Source organism: Lactuca saligna, chromosome 2 (genome assembly GCF_052625555.1).
Source record: "Lactuca saligna cultivar CGN05327 chromosome 2, ASM5262555v1, whole genome shotgun sequence".
Classification (NCBI taxonomy): domain Eukaryota; kingdom Viridiplantae; phylum Streptophyta; class Magnoliopsida; order Asterales; family Asteraceae; genus Lactuca; species Lactuca saligna.
The window spans coordinates 180,951,702-180,977,420 of record NC_136418.1 but is presented as its reverse complement, the minus strand read 5'-3'; the positions used below and the strand labels follow the sequence as shown (position 1 = coordinate 180,977,420).

At 36.8% G+C, this 25,719-nt stretch overlaps 1 protein-coding gene and 1 long non-coding RNA gene across 2 annotated transcripts; both read left to right on the top strand.

Annotated features, from left to right (window-relative positions):
* The first annotated feature begins 2,639 nt into the window (after window positions 1-2,639).
* LOC145030459 (uncharacterized) lies at window positions 2,640-3,239 on the top strand. Its single transcript, XM_078978824.1, has one exon. It carries the CDS (start codon window positions 2,640-2,642, stop codon window positions 3,237-3,239), a length of 600 nt encoding a protein of 199 aa, XP_078834950.1.
* Window positions 3,240-5,907: 2,668 nt separating this feature from the next.
* Window positions 5,908-6,839, top strand: LOC145029400 (uncharacterized). The gene is made up of 3 exons (XR_013676514.1): window positions 5,908-6,045; window positions 6,122-6,354; window positions 6,432-6,839. It is a non-coding gene; the product is annotated as an uncharacterized LOC145029400 (long non-coding RNA).
* The last annotated feature ends 18,880 nt before the right edge of the window (window positions 6,840-25,719 follow it).

Sequence of the window (25,719 nt, the reverse complement as noted above, 5' to 3'; positions counted from 1 at the left end):
TTTTTACGGTTCTTAACCTTTTTTGGTTCTCATTTGAACCACTCCATATATATATATATATATATATATATATATATATATATATATATATATATATATATATATATATATATATATATATATATGTTCAGGTTCATTTGAGATCATTCTAATTTTGTGAGACCGTGAGACCAAATCCAAAAATAATTTTAAAATGCAAAATAAATGGAAAAATCCAAAAACTCTTTTTTTAAATATTATTTTCGGAACTTGAATTAACTAAAAAAATTAAAAAAAAAATTCTATTTTTTTTGAAAAATACGTGAAATATTCTAAATAGAATATTACACTGTACATAGTTTAAAAATAATTTTAAAATGCAAAATAAATGGAAAAATCAAAAAATTCTTTTTTTAAATATTATTTTTAGAACTTGAATTAACTAAAAAAATTAAAAAAAAAATAAAAAAATGTGTCTCACGGTCTCACAAAATATAGGTGGTCTCAAATGAACCTAACCCTATATATATATATATATATATATATATATATATATATATATATATATATATATATATATATATATATATATATATATATATATATATATAGGGTTAGGTTCATGTGAGACGGTCTAATTTTGTGAGACCGTGAGACGCATTTTTTTTATTTTTTTTTAATTTTTTTTAGTTAATTCATGTTCCGAAAATAATATTTAAAAAAAGAATTTTTTGATTTTTCCATTTATTTTGCATTTTAAAATTATTTTTAGAATATGTATAGTGTAATATTCTATTTAAAATATTTCACGTATTTTTCAAAAAAAAAAGAATTTTTTTTATTTTTTATTTTATTTTTTTTAGTTAATTCAAGTTCCGAAAATAATATTTAAAAAAAGAATTTTTAGATTTTTCTATTTATTTTGCATTTTAAAATTAATTTTTAGAATATATCAGTGTAATATTCTATTTAGAATATTTCACGTATTTTAAAAAAAAAACGGAATTTTTTTTTATATTTTTTTATAGTTTTTTTAGTTAATTCAAGTTTCGAAAATAATATTTAAAAAAAGAATTTTTGGATTTTTCCATTTATTTTGCATTTTAAAATTATTTTTAGATTTGGTCTCACGGTCTCACAAAATTAGAATGGTTTCAAATGAACCTGAACATATATATATATATATATATATATATATATATATATATATATATATATATATATATATATATATATATATATATATATATATATATAATTACAATGTATATATATGATACAAAACGATATAGTATAGTGAGTTTGGGTACCTAAGTTTATATACCCTTAAGGGTATATTCACTTTTCCATATATATATATATATATATATATATATATATATATATATATATATATATATATATATATATATATATATATATATATATATATATGGAAAAGTGAATATACCCTTAAGGGTATATAAACTTCGGTACCCAAACTCACTATACTAAATCGTTTTGTATCATATATATACATTGTAATTGTCCAATGTTCTTATAATTCAACTTTTAACTTGATTTACTTCCAAGATTTTTATGAATTTCACATTTATATTCCTCTTACATAATTTTCATTTTCCACTATAATATATATATATCCTAGTAGGTGTTCGGTAAAAAGATGTGATGTAAGAGTAAGATAATAATGAAATTTCGAAAATTTTGAAAGTAAATCAAGTTAAGGGTTGAAGTTTAAGAACATTATAATGAATATATTAAACAAAATGACGTATTATAATGGGTTTGAGTAGCTAAGCTTATATACCCTTAAAGGTATATTCACTTTTCTCATATATATATATATATATATATATATATATATATATATATATATATATATATATATATATATATATATATATATATATATATATATATATATATATATATATAATGATTATGACATCAGACATTTAAATCCATGCATGTGGTATGCGCATGCTATTTTTAATCCATGTGGTATGTACATGCTATTTTTAAAGAGACTTTCAGAGATTCGATTGCTATAAAATAATAAAGTGTAACGAATGTAGATACAAAAGGATCAAACTAACATTATATTTTACTATTAACACCCATTAATATTTAATGCTGGGTTGGTGAAGCGATTTATAAGCTCCTTATCGCATGAATTTCGCCATTTGTCAAGCATTTAAAGCCCATACGTCGACACATGATATTTGCATTCTACTGTTTTTTATTACTTTTATTAATTAATTAATTAGCTAATATCCTGATTATATTCTAAGATTTTGTTTTTGATATTTTTATGGCAACAAACCACTTCTAAGTTCTATTTTAAATAATATCCGAATGCAAGATTTTAGGAGATTCTTTTTACGAGTCAAATTCAAATTCAAATTCAAGGATTAGTTAGTAATCTGGTGATGGTGAAGTAAAGGATTGCACATTTTGTAACAAAACTTGTACATAAAGTCAAACTAGGGTCAAAGACAAAGTCTTGTAATACGTGCATGAAAACTTGTACATGAGCTACCATATATACCACTACGATATTTCTATTCATGAATAATATGATACCCACAAAGCAAAGCTAACTCGGCTTTAAATCCACTCTATCTCTTGAAGCATTCAATTATTCAAATAATTGGAGTACAATGCATACAACGAAAGGTACAACACCCAAAGCACTGCAAATCAAATTGCAGTTGGAAGGTACCCATAGCAACAATGGAGTTGGTGAATCATCGTTTAGGGTATTGTACTATGGGACTGCATCAGCAGGATCTGTGCCGTTCATGTGGGAGTCGCAGCCAGGAACTCCAAAACACGCACTCACTGAATCATCTCTCCCTCCTCTCACACCTCCCCCTTCGTACAACCAATTCACCCAAAAGTACAACTCATCAATGCAGATGATTAACCACTCTCCAAAGACTTCCAGTTTTCTTCGAGCCATTTTTCTTTCTTCTTCCCGGAAAAGGAACATGAAGACGGCGCCTCCTTCTTCATTTTCTACTTGCTCAGTTTCCTCTTCGTCCTCCTCTTCGTCACAGTCAACGCCGATGAGGAAGACGGATGGGTGGCGGAGGACGTCGGTGGTGAAGTTTGGATTGGAGGAGGATATTGCGAGTGGTGGTGGTTCAGATTCACCAACGTCGACGCTGTGCTTCGGCGGTGGGTTGAAGAAAAGTTATAAGATTAAGAAAGTTAAGAAAGCAATGCTGTCTTTTGTACGTCATGGTAAGGCATCATGAAGAAAATTCAATATGATCCTTTTTTTTTTTTTTTTTTATTTTTTTTTATATTATATATTCTGATAAATTGTTCATGTTTTTAGATCCAAAAAATAAATAACTAATCATTTTGAACAAAGTTTGATGTACAATCGTCCCTCCGTGAAATAAATTGAAATAATATTACAGAATTACAAAACTCAATCTAGGATCAAATATTAATTGATATGTTTGTAACACCTGAAAGTTGTAATTTTTGTTTGTATAAATATATTCAATGTAAAAACATCCAACAAATATATATATATATATATAATATTTAAAATTATAGAATTATATAAAATAAAAAACTTTTAAAAAGAAATTGTTTTAAACAATAGAGAAAATTTAACTACCTTAAACAATTATTGTTAAGGACAAAGGGAATTTATTATGCTTCTCTAGAAAATAAACAGAGCTCCTTACTTTTGTTCGATTTGCTCTTTGTATATATATAAAATTCTAAAGCTCTTAGTTTGAGGACACGAAATCCATTAAAATTTTAATTCGCAATTAATGCTTTTTGAGTCATTTTCAAACTAAGATTTCGTAGCGTGCATGGAGGGTAATTCATTTTCTAATTCATTTTCTGTATTTCTTCATATATTTTTTGCAATCTTAGGTTCGGGTTTTAGGGATCGTTTTAGGTGACTAGTTTTACATAACAATTTAAGAAAAACAGTTCAAATGAATAATCATATAGTATTTCAATTGTTTTGTTAGTTTTAACATTTATTCATGATGAACACGCATCTATTTATTTCTTGATTTCTAATTTTAGAAATTTTGGTGACCCATCGTTTCACTGGGTTGTGAAGTAGATGAGCGTTGGTTAGATTTTTAAGCTTAAGTATACCATGACTAATCAACTTCGATTAGGTTTCGTGTAAATCATTTTGCAATTATGGCATGGTTAGCGTTCACGATAGCGTTACAATAGAGTTTTTGAGGTTATTAGGGAATCCCGAAGTAGGAGGGTGTTTCATAATAATTAGTTGAAAAAGAAAACACTAACCGAAAATTAAGGTCTAAAATCTGTTATTAATTGAAACCCAAGATCAAGTGGAGAACCAGAATTTATTACGAGAAGGTAGTCGATTTTTTTTTTTTTTAAACGGTATATATTTTGGTTAAAAATCAACTAAGTAGAATCTAACCGAATTGAATGAGAGGGTGTAATGTTCGTAACAAATTAAATAAGAAATGATAATCAAAGTGACACAAATGAGTTACAAAGAAAGTCATTAATCCTTGACGGAATCTCCGACATAAAACTTAGTGAGGTGATATGATTTTATTGATATAAAATGTTGTATACAAATATGAATGTGTAAATGTAAGTACAAGTATTGTGAATGAGCTAAGTGTCCCCCTAGTGTGCTAGTTACATGTGATATTTATAATGTAATGTTAATAACAAGAAGTTCGATAATTCTGGGATCCTCAAGAATCAACATATGAACGTTATTTGACTTGGTATTCCGGATCTTTTGCCTGGTTGAAATGACTCTTCGTTGAGAATGGATCTTGTGTTGACTCGTTCTGCACATTTGAGAAAAAACAAAGAAAATATAGTTGTTACAAATGTTAGAATTATTAATGATACTAGTCAGGATCCCAAAATATGTTTAAGGATCTTGAGGCTTCAAAGGTGTCTAAGGATCTTAAATATGAGTCAATGATCATGCCCCTAAAAATTGCTCCCAAATTATACCTATGAAATATCGAGACTAGTTGTTCGTGTTAAATGTATAATTTAAAAATAATAAATGAAAGAGATAAAAGATTTTGAATTTTAAACCCTAATCAGATAGGGTTTATCTGCCCAAGGTCAATCATCAGGTGGTCAAATCGTAGCCTTTCTTTTCCGCCATTGGGTTAAATAGGGTAATCCTCTTAACTCTTTTTACCTTCCCCAATACGTCTCCAACTACCTTCTCAGATAATTTATTCCCTTTATTCTTCCTTTTGTACTTTTCCTTTCTTCGATCATGGGCAAGAAGATAGTTCATTCTCGCGCTAACATTATTGCTCCTCCATAGAATGGCTTTGTCGATTAGGGGCTTCTGGCCTATGATGAGGTTTGTTCTTTCAATGATGAGGACATGCAGTCCCATAAGGCTAATATAGCTTTTCCCTCTGATGCAATCTTCAGGTCCTTTGATTCTTCTGTTCAGCCTGATTTCGTTTCTCCTTCTTGGGTATGTTTTCCTGAATATCCCTTTTCTATGGGCATCAAATATCCTTTTTCGGGTATTATTTCCAATTTTTTACAAGCCACCAAGCTTTCCTATGTCCAAGCAATGCCCATTATTTGGAAGATTTTTTTACTAGATTGAGCAAGTGAATCATTCGCACAATCTAGACATTAGCATCACTGAGTTAGCTTTCATTTATGATTTCTCTACTTTGGGGAGTTCTCGTTTTCTGTCTAGGGTTAAAACCAACAAATCTCATCTTGTCTTGAAAGCCAAACATAACGATGGAGCATGGAAGGAAAAGTTCTTTTTTGTAAGGTGAGATTCTATCGATGATGGGAATCTCTTGCTTAAAGCTTGGGTTGAAAATGGTAGGATCTCATTTATTGATCTTGAGTATCCAAGGATTTACCTTTCTTATTTTGTTCATTTTGATGCAGGTTACAAGTTTGGTGAAGCTTTTCCTACTTCTTAATATTCTGAAGACAAAGTGAGGCATTTTCTTGCTGTACCTGCAAACATTAGATCATTCAAACTCGAGTCTCCTAGTCTTCAGGAGGGTTCTTCTACCACAACTTTGATGGACAATGGTAAAGATCCTTTTCAGTGTTCTATCTATTTTATTATAAGGATCTTGAAATTATGGGGATCCTTCTTAATGTGTAGGATCCAAAAACACCCTCTCTAGTGACCGATTGGTCTTGTCTGAACAAAAGACGACATGTCCAATGGTTTGCTCATGGTAAAGAAGGAAAATATCCCTCCTTCGCTTACTCCCAAGAAGACTCAGATTGAACTCACTGTGAAGACCCCGTAATCTCGCAAGAGAAAACCATCTGATGCTTGGGAACATCGAGACAGAGGAGGCGTTAAAGAAGCTAATCTCCGTCTCCCGATCTGTGAGCATTCCTGTGTTCCTTTTCTTTCAGTTTTATTATCTATTTACCGTGGTTGTTGATCACGTCTCTCGCTCCAGCAAGGATCCCAAAGCCAAACTCACTCAAACAGAGCATTCTTTAAAGGAGCAAGAGAGATTCAATACGGAGCTCCATCAGAGAATGGAGAAGATGTCCAGGGAGAAGGCTGAAGTGAGGATGAGTGCGGTTGTTGTTGTTTGGGAAGCAAAGATCAAGCTTGCGGAGGATCTCGAGAATGCAAGATCTTGGAATGTAGCAGGGTGGTGTGAAGCTTTAGCAAAACTAACTGGTAAGCCTGTTAGTACCAATCAGGATCCTGAAGGGTAGCAACAAAAGGCAGGTGAAGAGGAGAAGATTCTGGGTGATGATAACCAATCCACGGTTTAGTCCTGTTTTGAAAAAAAACATTTTAAATCGTTTTTGTTTGGTGATGTAAGACAATTAAGAACTTTGTTTTTGTGGATTTGGTGTGCATCCCTTTTAATGCTATGGTTGTTTTACATTTCTATCTACGTGGTTTACTTATATGCTTGTTATGATTATAGATCTTCTGAGGATCCTTACTTAATAGGATCCTAAAGAGTAGAACTCTAAAGATCTGAATACCCTGAAACGGTTAGTATTAGGGCTAGGATCTCATAATTACAATCAAGATCCTCAAACCTCATGATCCTCAAACCTCAGGATCCTTAAATCTCAGGATCCAAGCAGACGTCAGGATCCTGACTATTATTTTTCAAATATTTAGAACTGTTATATACTCTACTATCTTTCTTACATGTGCAGAAATGATCGGCCAAAGACTTATTCTCAATGAATAGTCGTTATGACCATGCAAAGGACCCGGAATACCAAGTCAAGCAATGTCTATAAGTTGATCTCGAAGGATCCCATAATTTTCGGAGTTCTTGCTGCTTAGCTTTAGACTATAAAAACACTTGTATTCATCACACTACACACGAGACTTAGCATAACAACAAGACGTGTACTTTTACTCTTTACTTTTTCTCTATAATCGACATTTTCAATCAATAAAATCATCCAGGCAGCTGATCATTATCACCTTCCAAGATTTTATACCGGAGATCCTAGCAAGGATCAAGGGCTTTACTTGTAAACAACTTGTGTCACTTTGATCAACATTTTGTACTTGCATTGTTCTGAACATCACAACCTCTCATATACTTTGGTCGATCTTTGCTTGTTTATTTTCTGACCAAAACAATTTGGCACCCACCATGAGTCTGTGGTGTTCAAAACCCTTCAAAAAACCATGTCTACTCAATCGACTCTATCCTCTTCCTCGATTGCTCCTATTTCCTCTAAAAACCTCCCACCACTGCCGACTGGAGCTCCCAAAAAGTCCCAGAAACACTGAAGAAAAACACCTCTCCGATTGTTACCCTAGGACTCCAAGATCCTTCTATGTTGATCTCGAACAATGAAATCTTTGCTATAATAAAAAGTCTAGAATGATAAGTCGCCTAGCAGCAGGAGGATAATAGGACAATTCTCAAGGAAGTAAAAAGGATAAGGACAGAAATCCACAAGCCTCAGGAGGCAGTTCCCTCCATCTTGTAGCCCAAGATCCTAAACTTTGATAACTTGGGATCCTCAACAATTTATCATGAGATAGGATCCCTAATACTAACTTCTGTTCCCGCTTGGGGCGCGACTCTGATAAACCAAGTCTATACGACCAGGGATCCCAACGAAACCTTTGTTACTCCCAATAACAAGGATCCTGGTAACCCCGTCCATAATAATATTTTTTATACTAACTCAATGGATCTTGATATATTTTTAAGCCCGATCATGGCTAAGGGACTACAACAACTAAGATGAATAAACTCGTGCGTACTTGGAGTAGTTCAACCTGTACCGGAAGTATCCCCCACAAGCCACAGGATCTCCAAATTCATTCCAGCAATAGTTGATACCGAAGTCCCGAAGTGCTTTCAGACCCCCAACATGAAGCCGTATGACGGAACTACGGATCTTGAGGAGCACATGGAACAATATAGAGAAAGGATGGAGATTGTTCCCATCCCCACTCACTTGAAAAAAATCTTGCATGTGCAAGGATTTTGGTTCCAACCTCATAAGACCAGCTCTAAAATGGCTATTTAACGTTTCCCCTTATTCACTTACATCATTTGATCATTTGATTAATTTATTTAACAATCAATTTTCTTGTACCAGAACATTTGAAAAGATCACTAGTGATCTCTATTGGGTGGTTTAGGATCCTAAGGAAAACCTTAGGACTTTGTGAACAGGTTTGGCAGGGAAGCTTTAAGTATCCCCAACATCAATATGGTAATTACAGTTGAAGCCTTTAAAATAGGCTAAAAGAAGGATTTTCCCTTGTATGAAGACCTCGTAATGACTCCATGCAAGAGAATGGACGAAGTCAGAAGTAGAGCACTAAGGTTCATCAGGCTCAAAGAAGACAAAGAGATCCAAAAGAGGAGCAACCCACCAAGCTCCTATGATCACCCCAATAGGAAGGCCGATTCCTCGGCCCAAAGATCTTATAAATCAAAACCTTATTCCAAACCCGACCATCACAATGTTAATACCCTTGAAGATGAGGGAAATGAAGATGATTTTCCTAAGATTACGGACTATTGTTTTTTTTTTTGTGAATATTTTCTATGCAAGATTTTGGAGACAAAACAAGACGACCAAGAAAAGGAGAAAAATCCACAGCTAGGAAAGACAAGTCCAAATGGTGCACATATCATGAGGACTTTGTTCACATCACAGAGGACTACATAACTCTTAGGAAGGAGATCACTTATCTCCTAGGAAAATGATACTTCAAAGAAATCCTTGGAAGAAGAAAGGAAAGATCAAAAGAAAAAGACCAGGATCCTCAACAAACCAGGACCCCCTGCCGACGCTAAGGTAATCAATTTGATCTCTGGAGGATCTGACATTTGTGGTATCTCTTACTCTGCAACAAAGTGGCACACCAATGTATCCAAAATGGAGAAGGAAAAAGGACCATAGTAGAACACATTGATCACAAATGAAAAGGAGATCACCTTCGACGAAATAGATAGACAAGATATCCAGTACCTTCATCGTGACGGATTAGTGATTACTCTCTACATCACCAACCACTTCACCAGAAGGATCCTCGTAGATGGAGGATCCTCAGTTAACATCATACTCCTGGACGCATTGAAAAGAATAAACAGCCCGGAGTCCGAGATAGTTTAAAGATCCTTAGTGCTGATCGGATTCGATGGTGAAACCAAGCATACCATTGAAAAGATAAAGCTACCAATCTACATATAGGGGGTAAACTATGTACAAAATTTTTATATAATTGATACATTATCCTCTTATAATGTCATACTAGGTAGACCATGGATCCACAAAATGAAGGTCGTTCCATCAACGTATCATCAATGCGTAAAGTGTTGGCTAAGGTGTCTAAGTCCATAACTTATTTGGTATATACTTGACCCGACCGGCATGGTCCATTTGGGTTGCATCTCATCCAAACTATTTATGGATAATTTTATGAGACTTATACACATATGTTTATTAATATACTATGAGTTATAATATATTAATATGAAGTTATGTTATTTAATTAGTTTTAGTCTTAAATTAATTATGAATTAATTTAGAGATTAAAAGGAAGACTAATTAGATTATGGGCTATTGGTTTTATATGGTGTGGGCTAAGACTCATTTGTTAATGGGCTAGGCTTATATGGAAGTTCATGGATGATCCATGGAGCTTTTAACCCATGGATCCTTGGAAAGGAAAAGACATGGGTTATTAGGGTTTCACCCTAACCATGTACACTATATAAGCATGCTTATGGAGCATGAAATGGCAACTAGTGAACTAGTGTGTGTGAGCTTGTGTGTGGCCGAATTTATACAAGTGTGTATACTCTCTCAAAGTTTTCCAAGAGTTTGTGGTGTTTTGTGATTCCATTTGAGGCATTCACACTATTGGTGCTTGGCCCTCATACTCCTTAAAACCAAACTCATCAAAAGGTATGTAATCTCTTCTAACTCTTTTATGTTGAAATGTTCCCCATGCCATGTTAGATAGGTTATAAACCTTGGAAAATTTATTATTTTGCATGTATTTAGACAAACATAGATCCAAGGTTTATTAGGGTTGCATGCATACTTAGGAAGTGTTAGATTGCTCAAAACCCAACAGTGGTATCAAAGCCTAGGCTTGCTTGTTTGATACTAGATGCAAAATAGTGAAAAAAGTCGAAATCGTTGCTGTCTGCATGATGGACTCGCCGAGTCCATGGGGGGACTCGACGAGTCCAAGGCAAACTTCAACCTACTCGTCGAGTAGGTTCATGCACTCGACGAGTAGGATCGAAAGAGTGCATATTTTCGACTTTTGCTGCTGGAAATGGACTAGAAACATTACCCTAAACTGTTTTGGTGTTTTAAAACTTATTTTAGTTGGTGTAATGGTTGTTCTAATCCATTTACAATAGCATATATCAAAATTCCATGATTTTATGTGTTCATATGATTCTTGAAATTTTGAAGATCATGTTCATGTTCTTATGAATTTAGGAATTATTTGCTGAATTGTTTAGAATTAATTCTTGATCATTTATGTGTTTTAATGGAGTCCATAATTTGTCCTCAAGTTATGGATTTCCAAAGGTCACTCTTATTTAACACACACTTAAAACACATAAGTTACATGAAAATCTTTTAATTCATAAGTTATGAAATGAAGAGTTTTGCATAGTTACAAAACTTGCCCTCAAGTTTTGGAATTTGTAAAGTTTCACACACTTTAATAAACTTTAATTCCAACCCTTAGAGTTTTTAATAGTTAAAATTCAACCCTTATACTATTTATAACATTAATGGTTAATTATTATTATTATTATTATTATTATATATATATATATATATATATATATATATATATATATGTATAAGAATAAGTCGTTTTACCGTTAGTAGGCCTCATTCACGAAGCCGGTCTATAAGGTGGGTATAAGGTTGTTGCCTATAAAATGGAGACTTAATGGGTGTCCATTCTCACCCACCGCTTGCTTGATCGGTGGAGGGTCGTTAGCCGAACGAGTAGGACAATGACTTTAAATCCTCATTAAAAGTATAATGAATATTATAAAGTAACTAAACCTTTTATTTAATTCCCAATCTTAGTTACTCTAGGAAAAATGTGAACATGGTGCTAGTCCATGGAATTCACACTTTGTACCTTACCAAGTCGTTGGTGGAGCGTGTGTGGGTAACTGGCACACTAACTTGGACTAGTAAGGATCACGAAGGGTGACTTAATGTTTGTCATAGATCAATGGAGCGTGTGTGGTTAACTGGCACATTGATTAGGTGATAATATTAAGGGTACCAAGTGAATTAGCATGGTTATTCACACCTTGTTTTGTGATCCTCGGCATCCCAGTCACAAAACTTGAAGGGCACAATCGAGATTGAAACATGCCATTGAAAAGTTCAATGAATCTCAAAAGAATCTAGGAATTTCAAATCCAATTAAACCTAATAAATCATTTCGTTTTCGTGGTCGAAATTGGTGAATCGTCATTCACCTACCTTTCAAATATATTATTACTTAGATTACGGCATCCCTCTTCTAAGTATAATATGTTGTGATTGGGTCCTAGCCTTAATATTACATTTGGGTGTCTTATTAAGGATCCTATATATCTAATCTAAACTTGCTTTCTTCCTTCAGATGTCTTCCAACACTAATGCTTCAGGCTCTAACCCAACTGGTTCTTTCTCTCTCATGAATCTTTGTGGGAGGGTCATCTTTGATGGTTCCAACTTCATGGATTGAATTAGGAACATCAGGATGGTTACTCGTTATGAGGACAAGGAATATGTCCTCGATAAGGAGTTAAAAGAACTTGATGAGTCTACTGCTACTCCTGAGGAGATCGCTGAATTCAGGACTCATGAGAGAGATGCTACTAAGGTGGCATGTATCATGATGGCCACGATGACAGCCGAGCTCCAAAAGTCATATGAAGATTTCTACCCTTTTGAGATGCACCAAGACCTGATGGAAAGGTACCATCAGAGTGCTCGTCAGGAGCGGTACGAAATAATCTCCTCCATAATAACAACCCACATGAAGGACGGTGAATCCGTCACGGGCCACATGCAAAAGATGCAAAGGTATGTGGACCGTTTGCTAAAGCTCAGTGTAAACATCCCTGAGGAGTTGGCAATTGACATCATTTTGCACTCCTTGCCTTCTTGTTATGACCATTTTCGTATGACATATCATATGAACAAGGAGGAAGTTACTCTCAGCAAGCTTCAAGGACTCTTGAAGACCGCGGAATCCGGTCTTACGGGTAAGGCGGTTGTTACCTCTACTACTCCTACTCCAACATCTACCCCTGTTTTGGCTATCAGGCAAGGCAAAGGAAGAAGAGGAAGCACCCTTCGAAGGGTACCAAGGGAAAGTCTCTTGAAGGCTCCTCATCGAAGACCAAGAGTGGTTCTATCACTCCTTCTGCCATTCCCAAGGATGTTGAATGCGTTTATTGCCATGAAAAGGCACACTGGAAGCGAAACTGCCCTAAGTACTTGCAGGATCTAAAGGATGGGAAAGTGAAACCCACCCATGCAGGTATTTACACTATATTGTCTAATTACTCAACATATTCTAACTCTTGGGTGCTTGATACAGGATGTGGTATTCACATATGTTCTGATTTGCAGGGCCTAAGAAGAAGTGAGGATGTGGAGCACGGGAAGATAAACTTGATCATGGGGAATAGGAAGGCTTCACCTGTTTCCAAGATTGGAGTTTATACTTTGTTGCTTAATAATGGGTTAAAATTAGATTTGAATAAATGTGTGTACTCATCTGATATGGCGAGGAATATTATTTCTTTTCATGCTTTGTACAAATAAGGTTTTACCTTTTCGTTTGATAATGAATGTGGTGGTATTAACGCTTTCTTTAATAATGTGTTTTATTTTAAAGCATTACCTTGTGATGGTGTGTATGAAACTGTGTCGATTGTAGACAACTTAGGAAATAACGTGTTGTATATTGATTCTTCTACTAGCCTAGATAAAGCATCATTGTGGCATTGTCGTCTTGGACATGTAAACAAGAAACGCATAGGCCAACTCCAAAAGAGTGGAGTCTTGGAATCATTTGACCTTAAATCAGATGATAATTGTGAATCTTGTCTACTTGGTAAGATGACAAAATCACCCTTCACTGGAACTTGTGAGAGGGGTGAGGGTTTGTTGGACCTAATACATACTGATGTATGTGGACCATTCAAAACTGCCACAAGGGATGCTAATCAGTATTATGTGACTTTTATTGATGATTTTAGTAGATATGGGTATGTCTACATAATCAAACATAAGTCATAAACCTTTGAAAGGTTTAAGGAATTCAAACAGGAAGTAGAAAATCAATTGGGCAGGAACATTAAGATGCTTCGATCTGATCGAGGTGGTGAGTATCTTAGTACCGAGTTCCTTGACTATCTTAAGGAATGTGGGATTGTCTCACAATTGACTCCTCCCAGGACACCACAACTGAATGGTGTGGCTGAGAGGCGTAATCGAACTTTGTTGGACATGGTTCGCTCTATGATGAGTCGTGTTTCATTACCAATCTCTTTTTGGGGGTATGCCTTAGAGACTGCCGCCCATATCCTTAATCTAGTCCCTACAAAGAAGGTTACCAAAACACCTCATGAGATGTGGACTGGGAAGGTTCCCAATTTGGACCACATCAAGATTTGGGGTTGCGAGGCTTTCGTGAGACGTGAAACTCATGATAAGCTTGAACCCCAAAGTGAAAGGTGTATTTTCATCGGCTACCCACAGAATTCCTTCGGTTACCTCTTCTACAGACCTAGTGAGAATGTGGTCTTTGTAGCATGAAGAGGGGTCTTTCGCGAGAAAGAATTTGTAAGCCAAGGAGACAGTGGGAGGCAAATTGATCTTGAAGAAATTCAAGAGTCAATTGGTGAAGGAACCTCAGACACTAGCAATCAACCTGAGGAGGAAACTCCTGTTGATCCAGCTAACGAGTCTGTACCTCCGAGGCGTTCCATACGGGTTAGGAACACACCTTTGTTTTATTATGGCTTTCATATTACTACGGAAGGTGATACGTTTATCAGTGATAGTACACTGGTAAATTTGGATGAACCTAGCAATGTTAAGGAAGCCATGGCAGGCCCGGAGTCTGCTAAGTGGAAGGAGGCTATGGACAGCGAGATACAGTCCATGTATGGCAATCAAGTTTGGAACTTGGTTGACAATGTACCAGGTCGTAAAACAGTCGGGTGCAAATGGATCTTCAAGAATAAGACAGACATGGAAGGAAAAGTGCATACTTATAAGGCTCGACTGGTTGCGAAGGGTTTTACTCAAACTCAAGGTATTGATTATGATGAAACCTTCTCGCCGGTAGCAAAGATTAAGTCTATTAGGGTTATGCTAGCCATTGCAGCATTTCATGATTATGAAATATGGCAAATGGATGTCAAAACCGCTTTCCTTAACAGAAAGTTGGTTGAGGATGTGTACATGAATCAGCCAGAGGGTTTTGTCAGTGCAGAGTACCCCAATAAAGTATGCAAGCTTGAGAAATCCCTTTATGGATTAAAACAAGCATCTCGTAGCTGGAATCTTTGTTTTGATGAGAAGGTAAAAGAGTTTGGATTCTCGAGAAGCGAAGATGAGTCTTGCGTGTATGTCAGAGCTAGTGGGAGTATAGTTAGCTTCTTGGTATTGTATGTGGATGACATACTACTTATAGGAAATGACATCCCAACCTTGCAGGAGGTTAAGTCCTAGCTTGGGAAGTGCTTTGCTATGAAGGACCTAGGGGAGGCTGCCTATATCCTAGGGATAAGGATATTAAGAGAAAGGAGTAAAAGACTAATTGGACTTAGTCAGAGTATCTACTTGGATAAGGTGTTGAAAAGGTTCAACATGGAGAATTCCAAGAAAGGAGATTTACCGATCCAAAGCAATACCAAACTGAGTAAGACTCAGAGTCCGAGTACAGAGACAAAGATAGCTGAGATGAGCCAACTACCGTATGCTTCCGCTGTTGGCTCGATCATGTATGCTATGACTTGTACCCGCCCTGATGTGGCATTTTCTTTGAGCATGGTCAGTAGGTATCAGGGGAACCCTGGCAAGGCTCATTGGACTGCGGTAAAGAACATTCTCAAGTACCTGCGAAGGACTAAGGATTGGGTCCTTACCCTTGGTGGGAGTGATGACTTGAGAGTATTAGGGTATAGTGATGCTAGTTTTCAGACTGATAGGGATAATTTCCGCTCTCAGTCAGGCTGGATCTTTACCTTAAATGGAGGGGCAATCTCTTGGAAGAGTTCCAAGCAGGAGATGGTGGCTGATTCGACTTGTGAATTCGAGTATATAGCAGCGAGTGAAGCAGCAAAGGAGGTGATATGGCTAAAGAACTTCATCGGAGACCTTGGAGTTGTACCAGCTATTAAGGAACCTATAGAAATTTTCTATGACAACAATAGTGCGGTTGCCTTAGCCAAGGAACCAAGAGATCATGGCAGATCCCGACACATTGACAGAAAATTTCATTTCATAAGACACAAGATTGAAGAAGGACTCCTCGTGGCAAGGAGGATATCGTCGGATGAGAATCCTGCAGATCCCCTTACGAAGGGACTGACGAGGATTAAGCATTTTCAGCATGCGAGGCGCATCGGGCTGAGGGACGATATTAGTTTTACAGATTAGATAGTTTTCCTGAAACTTGTAAAATGTAATCGACGTTTGATGATAAATAAAATTTGTGATTTATTTATGATTAAAGTGTTACTATCATTGTCAATTGTTTACTATTGTTTCAGTTTTGCATGTTTTGACTTCCAGAATAATTAATTTATTCAAACCTCCACAATCGATCATACGTAGGAAGTAGGTATGAATCAAGATTGTCATGAATTGGGTTTGTAGATGGCTAAAGGTGTTTACACATGGCAATGGTTGCTGCAACATTCATGAGTACTCATAAGTTATGAGTATTGGTATAAACCCACGCTCACTTGTATCACTTCATGGAATTTATCTCGAGTGATCGTGAGACGATAATATCATATAAATCTTTAAACCTAGAGATATGAGTTGTTTCCTATGAGTTGGTTGTGCATTGATTGCACGTAAACGCATCAGTAACTTGATGTTATAAAACATGCCTTTGTGTACAATTCAATAAGTAGTAGAACAAGCATATCAGTCGAAGTTTATATGTTCCTTCTAGAAATAGAAGCGATATCTGGGCCCCTCGATGATTTTGTGTTGACCCATGTACCGGGCCCGGTCAGAACTAAACCGATGTGTTCAGTGAAGTTCTTCGTCAAACAAATCGGAAAATCGAGAAACAACTGCTAGACAATAAGCAAGACATAGTTCCATGTGTTTGTCCAGCTGATATCATGAAAACAGAGGATTGTATGATCACTTGTCTTAAAAATGGCGCTTCATAGTTCGACAGAGTTTTCGAGAGCTACGATTGCTGGTTGGTTCTTGAAGTTATATAGGCAAATACAGTTATTAGACTTATCCAAGTAGGAGTCTGTTGGATAAGGTGTCTAAGTCCATAACTTATTTGGTATATACTTGACCCGACCGGCATGGTCCATTTGGTTTGCATCTCATCCAAACTATTTATGGATAATTTTATGAGACTTATACACATATGTTTATTAATATATTATGAGTTATAATATATTAATATGAAGTTATGTTATTTAATTAGTTTTAGTCTTAAATTAATTATAAATTAATTTAGAGATTAAAAGGAAGACTAATTAGATTATGGGCTATTGGTTTTATATGGTGTGGGCTAAGACTCATTTGTTAATGGGCTAGGCTTATATGGAAGTCCATGGATGATCCATGGAGCTTTTAACCCATGGATCCTTGGAAAGGAAAAGACATGGGTTATTAGGGTTTCACCCTAACCATGTACACTATATAAGCATGCTTATGGAGCATGAAATGGCAACTAGTGAACTAGTGTGTGTGAGCTTGTGTGTGGCCGAATTTATACAAGTGTGTATACTCTCTCAAAGTTTTCCAAGAGTTTGTGGTGTTTTGTGATTCCATTTGAGGCATTCACACTATTGGTGCTTGGCCCTCAAACTCCTTAGAACCAAACTCATCAAAAGGTATGTAATCTCTTCTAACTCTTTTATGTTGAAATGTTCCCCATGCCATGTTAGATAGGTTATAAACCTTGGAAAATTTATTATTTTGCATGTATTTAGACAAACATAGATCCAAGGTTTATTAGGGTTGCATGCACACTTAGGAAGTGTTAGATTGCTCAAAACCCAACATAAAGATGACCACCCCATGGGGGACAGTGAAGATCATAGGAAACCAATAAGAGTACAAGGAATGCTATAAGACTTCGATGAAATCTTCGACGGTACCACGACAAGCATAGCAATTCAGGCAAGGGTCATGAGACGTGCTAGAAGCAAGAGAGAAAGATATAAAAGAAGTGCCCCTGAACAATGAGGATCTGAAGCCAAAGTTCTCCTAGGATCTTCAATGCCTGAACAAGTCAAACATGACCGCATAAAGTTCCTCAAGTCTAGAAGCAAGACGTTTGCATGGAAGCATGAGGACATGACATGTATTGATAAAAGCATAATAACCCATAAACGTTTTTTGATAAAAGCATAATAACCCATAAACTTAACATAATAATCCATCTGTCAGGCCGATACACCAAAAGAGAAGGAAATTTGCACCAAAAAGAAACCAACTTAAACAAGAAGAAGTAGAAAAGCTTCTCAAAACTAGTATGATCAAGGAGGTGAAATTCCCAAGATGGCTAGCTAATGTGGTTGTGGTATTAAAGAAGAATGGTAAATGGAGAGTGTGTGTGTGTGGATTACACGGATCTTAATAAGGCTTGTCCCAAGGATCTCCTCCCTCTACCACACATAGACTCCATGGTAGACGCAACATCGGATCATGAATTTCTAACGTTCATGGATGCATCAATAGGATTCCAACAGATCCAGATGGAACCCTCTAACCAAGAGGACACAACATTTATAACTCCAACAGGTATCTACAGTTACACTGCCATTCCATTTGGTCTTAAAAATGCAGGTGTAACTTACCTAAGACTGGTCAACAAGATTTTCAAAGAGAAACTGGGGGACACCATGGAAGTCTACATCGATGACATGGTGGTCAAGTCCAAAAAAGCCGAGGATCACCTTAAGGATCTCGAAGAAGCCTTCGACATCCTGGACCAATATAACATGAAGTTGAATCCCTCCAAGTGCCACTTTGGGATGTGATCGGTTAAATTCCTGGGATACATGGTAACCAAAGTAGGAATCGAAGCAAGTCCGGAGCAAATCAAGGCCATCCTTGATCTAAAATCACCATTCTCGATAAAAGATATTTAAAGACTAACAGGAAGAGTGGCATCCCTAAACAGGTTCATCTCAAGATCCTTAGAAATATTCAAGCCTTTTTAGGATATATTGAAGAAGAACAAAATATTCGAATGGACCCAGGAACATGAATATGCTTTCTAGGAACTTAAAAGATATTTGATTTCACCACCATTATTGGTAAAAACATTAGACGAGGAACCACTCCTTCTTTACCTCTTAGTATCCTCGAACGCAGTAAGTGCAATATTAGCTAAGGATCTCAATGGGAACCAACATCCCATCTAATATGTAAGTAAAAGTCTCATGGATCCTGAAACGAGGTATTCCCACCTTGAAAAACTAATACTTACATTAGTAACAACTTCTGCTAAATTAATACATTATTTTGAAACACACCATATAACTATAAGAACTATCTATCCCATTAAGAATGCTATGAGAAAACTAGAAATGTAAGGAAGGATGGAAAAGTGGTCCATAAAGTTAAGCAGATATGACATAAAATACGAACCAAGACCCGCTATAAAATCCCAAGCATTGGCAGGTTTTGTGGCTGACTTTAGTGATGATCTAAGAACCGAAGTTGAAATAGAAGCCAAACAACTTCTAGAAGAAGAGAACATGGGAAGATGGATTCTATTCACAGATGGTGCATCAAACCAAAGAGGAACTGGACTGGGGATCATACTAAAATCACTATAGGGGGACATCCTATCCCAAGCAATCAGTTGTGAGTTCAATGTGACCAACAACGAAGCAGAATACGAGGCACTAATCATGGGACTACAGCTAGCCAAAGATCTTCAAATCAAGGATCTTCATGTATTCGTTAATTCTTTATTATTAACCAACCATTTTAATGGATCCTATGCGGTAAAAGGAGAGAAGCTAGCACTATATCTCTAGATCCTCAAAAACCTGGCCTCTAAATTCGAAACATTTAGCTTAAACTAGGTTCCTAGAGAAGACAATGTTGAGGCATATGCTTTAGCCAATCTAGGATCTTCCTTAAGGATCCTGATAGAAACCAGGACCCCTATAACCCACATATTAATACCGAAAATTGAGGATCCTTCCAAGAGACCAAAGGATCCCAAAAATCACATGGAAACTACTGGCATTGCCACAATCGAAGATCCAAAATTGACAATTCAGCATCAGGATCCCAACATCAAGAATCCCTATCCGACTTTAGGGTCCTGGATCCAACCCATTATGGAATACCTCCAGAATGGCATGATCCCTAAGGATGAAAAAAGCGAAAGGGCATTCAAAACAAGGATCTCAAGGTTTGTTATAATCCAAGGTAAGTTATACAAAAAATCTATAGTAGGTACATACCTTAGGTGCTTAAAAGATCATGAAGCTACAGAGGTCCTAAAAGATATACATGAAGGAGATTGTGACACCAACAATGGGGGCAGATCCTTATGCTTCAAAGTGTTGAGAACAAGATACTACTATCCAACCATGAAGAAAGACTCCTTCCTTCATACCTAGAAATGTGATGCTTGTCAAAGACATAACAACATCCTGCATCAACCAAAAGAACCTCTACATCCTATCATGTCCCCTTGGCTATTCATGAAATAAGGAATGGATATAGTGGGTAAATTTCCAGTATCCCCTGGAGGAAAGGTCTTCATGTTAGTGATGACCGACTACTTTTCAAAATGGATAGAAGCTGAAGCCTTCACCCAAGTAAGAGACAAAGAGATAGTTTTCTTCATCAAATGTAACATCTTGACCAGGTTAGGGATCCCTGCTGAAATTAGATTCATAAGCAAAAGGACAAGGGACTTTTGCAAAAGTTAGGGAGTAAAGATGGTAATGTCTACTCCTGTCCACCCTCAAGACAACGGTCAAGCAGAATCCAGCAATAAAATTATATTCAATAACTTGAAGAAAAGGCTGGATGAAAATAAAGGAAGATGGGCAGAAGAACTTCCATTCATATTATAGGCAGATAGGACAACTTCCAAGGTAGCTACAGGCTAAACCCCATACTCATTAGTGTTTTGAATGGAAGCAATGTTTCCAAGTGAAGTGGTGATCCCAATAGCAAGATACCTACTTCAAAACCAATAGGACAACAACATGATCTTGACACTATAGATGAACTTAGGGATCTTGCCAAGATCCATATTGCTACTCATCAATGGAGGATCACTAAGGCATACAATAAAATTATAAAATTCAAAAGATTCCAAATAGGAGACTTGGTACTTACGAAAACATTCCAAAATACCAAGGATCCTAGTGCAGGTAAACCGACACCTAAATGGGAAGGTCCATATCTAATAGATGTCGAAGCAAGAAAGGGGGCATATTGGTTGGCCACCCTAGATTGAAAGATCTTGCCAAGATCCTGGAATGCTATCTCAAAGCCTATTTTATGTAAGTAAGGTTAGTCGTTTCCCAACACACTTAAGGTACACATGCTATTTACCTTTTATTCGTCATTACCATTTATTCTCTTCAAATACCATTACCAACTTAAGCACCGAGGGTGGTGGGTGTGTTAGCTAGGATAATGCCCACCCGTAGCTAATGTTTGTTGCGTGTAGGACTTAAGGACCCTGAGTTATAAAGATCTTGATGGTTCAACACTCAAGGATCCTGACCTCTAAGGATCTAGATAGTGACTATTCGAGGATCCTAACGTTCAAAAGACCACTCGCATAAAAGAGCTTCGTGGCTGCAAACATCCAATGATTCACAATATGAAGAACAAATAATTATCATCTCTCCTATGAATAAGGGTACTTAATCCCCTCTCAGGTTTAAATAGTTAATTACCTCTTTCAAACGAGTTAAGGTTTATACACCTCGCTTGGATACGCGATATCCCGCTATGGGATGTGAATGAGGGGATTATTTCACGCATTAGTGACTTGCTAACTCTCTCATTTCTGAACATAAGTTGAGATCCTAAAGGTTAAATCTAAGGTTAATAACATTTTACATGTTATCTTAAGTTGGGATCTTCCCCAAAAATTCCTAAGGATTATAACATTTACATGTTATCTCAAGTTAGGATCTTCCCTAGATAATACATAAGGTTTATAACATTTTCATGTTAGCATACGATTTGGGATTTTCCCCACTAACTTTGTAACGTTAACGTGTTACCTTGATTTGGGATTTTCACCAGAAACTTGCTATAAAGTCATAAGATTAGCATGTTACCTGAAGATGGGGTGCTTCCCAGAAAGTAAACAAGATTTATAGCATCATCATGCAAAGACTTTCCTCAAGTTAAAGTTTGTTTCATGAAAGGATCCTTCCTGAAGTTTGCTAAGATGAATTCAAATAAGGATCTTTCCCAACCAACTTCTAAATCAAAGACCCTTCCGTATAATAGCATTAGGATAATACGAAGATAAGGAAGTCACAACTTCAAATTTTTTCTAAGTCAAAAGATCATCAGGTTCTATCTATCATTATTTTTGAAAAACTTTAAGTAAAGTCCGTGGATCCCACACTTTTCAAGATCCTAGAAAAACATTATTTGGTTATCAGACCTCAGATCTTTAAGTTAACTTTAAAAAGTTACTTATTAAAGATGGTTTGTTACTTACTGAAAGAGTTTTACCTTGGGATTATTTACAGGAACCCAACAAAAAGTTAATTGTTTTACATTGCAAATGAAACAAAAAAAACTACTTAGATTAATTTCTTGCAGGCCTAGACCTTAGCCTAGTCATCATCGGCTACATCCTTATTCTTCTCCCCCTCTACAGGCTTCGATGCAGGATCCTCAATAGCGATGATAGGCTTGATAGTTAATTTGGCTAGTGCCTCACACCATCTAACTACATTCCAAGATCATGAGTTCTCAATATTCTGCGATAACTTGATCTTATCCTCCCAGATAGCCACCACAACACTCGCCTTCACATCAGCAATCATCCCCTCCATCTCAACAACATAATATTCCTCTTTCTAAGTTATCTATTTGCTCAACGGATCAACCCTCTTGAGGAGATCTTCATTGGTCACCTTCCATTCCTTCTCTCGCTCCTTCAAAATTTGCTCAGCCTCCTCAACCTGGATCCTTAGATCAACTACTGATTGGGAAATGTGACCAGAAACCTGAAATGAGCATGGCATCAATAAAACAAATAGGAATCGGAAACTAATGTCACACGAACACTTACATCTTGGGAAAAGGAAATAAACTTTTGAAGCGCTTCCTTGGTTATAAGATTCTCCAAGTTTAGGTTCGTGGCTTTGAGGTTTTCCTCTTACGGGAGCTTGGGGTCTTCACAATAAGATCAATGTGATATTTCTTAAAAGGAAGAGGCAAGACAATTTTCTCTCTCTTGACTAGGATGAGGTCGTTAGACATACCGTGTTCGAGATCAGAAAAAGCAAATCAGACATTGGATTGAGCAACTTAGGATCCTATATATCACAGTATCAAGTGAGGTGAGGATTCCTAGGAAAGCCTAGGGAGTGCTATGGTGGGATATGTATGGTGTTCATCATGTGGATTATATGAGTTTCCATGGTTAAGTGACTTAGATGATTCAAGATGATTCTTGAGCAAAGTACGAGTAGGTGTGGAAGGTAGTATTAGGCCTGTACTACTAAAAGCACAAGATTCATAATTGAATCAAGGAAATCAAAAAGATTCTAAGGATCTTTTAGTGTGAGAGTTTCCTCGAGTATATTCTGATCATTTATATGTTTGTATTTTAGTATGGTGGTAAGCAACGAGGAGGAGGTTCTGGTTCAGGTTCCGGTGCTGAACCGATTGATGAGAGGATACGTGAGTTCATCATATATGAGATCACATGCGGTACTTTGGATGCTACTCTTGTGATGTTTGGTATCATCAAGGAGGGGATTATAGAGATATTGGATGATCGCTTGAGGGCGATTCATGCCAAGATCCCTATTGGTCAATTAGGGGCAAGAACTTTCTCTTTCAAGTGTTAAACACTTGTAGAGCCCCAAAGTTATTCGGGATGAAGGACCCTATTTCCAACAAACAATGGATCGATGACATGGAGAATTCTCAACAGACGGGATTCTTCTTTAAAGGGTCGAAGGTAGGATTTTCATCTTGCCTTATGAGGGATGGAGCTCGTGATTGGTGGGAGGAGGTTGGACACTCATTGGGAGATGCAGTCATGGTGGATATGCCTTGGATGATTTTGTGACTAGGTTCATAGCTGATTTTGCACCTATGATTGGCATTTAACAATTGGCTAGGGAGTTTCAAGACCTTCACCATACTACAGAGACTGTGGTTGAGATCATCGCCAAGTTCCGTGAGAGAACTTTACTGGTTCCATAGTATGTTGTGGATGAGGAAATGAAGAAGACGGGATACCATGATATACCGAGGGATGACATTCGGGAGTTTGTGAGCATATATACTTGTAGGAATTTAGAGGACTTGATTGCCAGTGCTTGGGAACATGATATTAATTTAGAGATTCTGAAGAAGCGGAAGCTAGTTATGACACATACATTAGAGGGATCAACGAAGAAGCCTGAGTCTTTTGACTCACAATCGAGAGGTCGTCAGAGTCGGGGATATTGTGGCTAGTGAAAGAAACCGCATGCGAGAGCATGCCAAGGGTTTGGTTTGGGATGCTACAAGTACGGCAATGCAAATCACTTTAGCGGAGATTGTACCCAGGTATTGAGTCTGATTTTTTCCATTGCAAATTGATGGGACACAAGATGGATGAATGTCCAAGATTGACGGGAGGATAGATTGTGTCACCTACTCTAGTCACCTTGAGGATTACTGATGTCCTTCAAGGCAAGGCGGATGCTCCCGCCTCCCGTGGTGAAGAGTAGGGTATTCCAGATGACAGTTGAGGAGGCTCGAGCAACACCAGGTGTGGTTACTGGTATGTATCTTTAGCATACCTTTTACTACTTTCTTTATTTATGCTTATGTTTTATCTGATCATGTATAGGGAGGATTTTAGTCAATGGTCTGACTGCTCATGTTTTGTTTGATTCGGGTGCTACCCTATCCTTCGTGTCTCTTAAGCTTAGCAAGAAGTTTAGCGACACTCTATGGACTTTGGATTATCTGTTGGAGGTGAAGATTGTTGATGATTGTTCAACGAGTGCTTCAGTAGTTCATCGAGGATGTGTTCTGAATATGTTTAACAATAGATATTACATTGATTGGTTTCGATTACTTTGCGAAGGCAAATATTATTGTGGGTATGGACTGGTTTGCCCCGATTGGGGCTATGATTTATTATGAGCTCCAGTTGATGAGAGTTTGAACCCTAAGTGGGGGCGAACTGTTTATTCATGGTGAGGGTGCTTAGCGTGGCCGACTGTCTGTTCAGCTGTGAGAGCTACGAGGTATCTTCAACAGGGGTGTTCAAGATTCCTATCTTATATGGTGGATACGTGAGTGGAGGGTAAGAAGATTGTGGATGACATGCCTATTATTTAGGAGTTTCATGGTGTGTCTCATAAGGATTTTCTGGGAGTGCCTCCCGAGAGGCAGGTCAAGTATCAGATTGATTTGATTTCGAGTGTGACACCTATAGCCAAGGTGCCTTATCGCGTAGCATCTTTAGAGATGCAGGAGCTGTCTACACTGCTGTTGGAGCTGTTTGGCATGGGATTCATGAGCAGCTCACCGTGGGGAGCACTGATCTTGTTCGTGAAAAAGAAGGATGGTTCACACAAGATGTGCATTGACTATCGGGAGTTGAAAAGGCTGAAACTGAAGAACCGCTATCCACACCTAAGGATTGATCACTTATTTGATCAACTTTAGGGTGCATCTTGGTTCTCTAAGATTAATTTGAGATCGGGTTATCATCAGACGAGGGTCAGAGATGAGGATATGCAGAAGACGACCTTCAGGACTCGTTATAGTCATTATGATTTTGTGGTGATG

Bases quoted from the DNA above. Each gene is read 5' to 3' on its own strand.
- LOC145030459 (XM_078978824.1), top strand. From the start codon at position 2,640: ATGCATACAACGAAAGGTACAACACCCAAAGCACTGCAAATCAAATTG.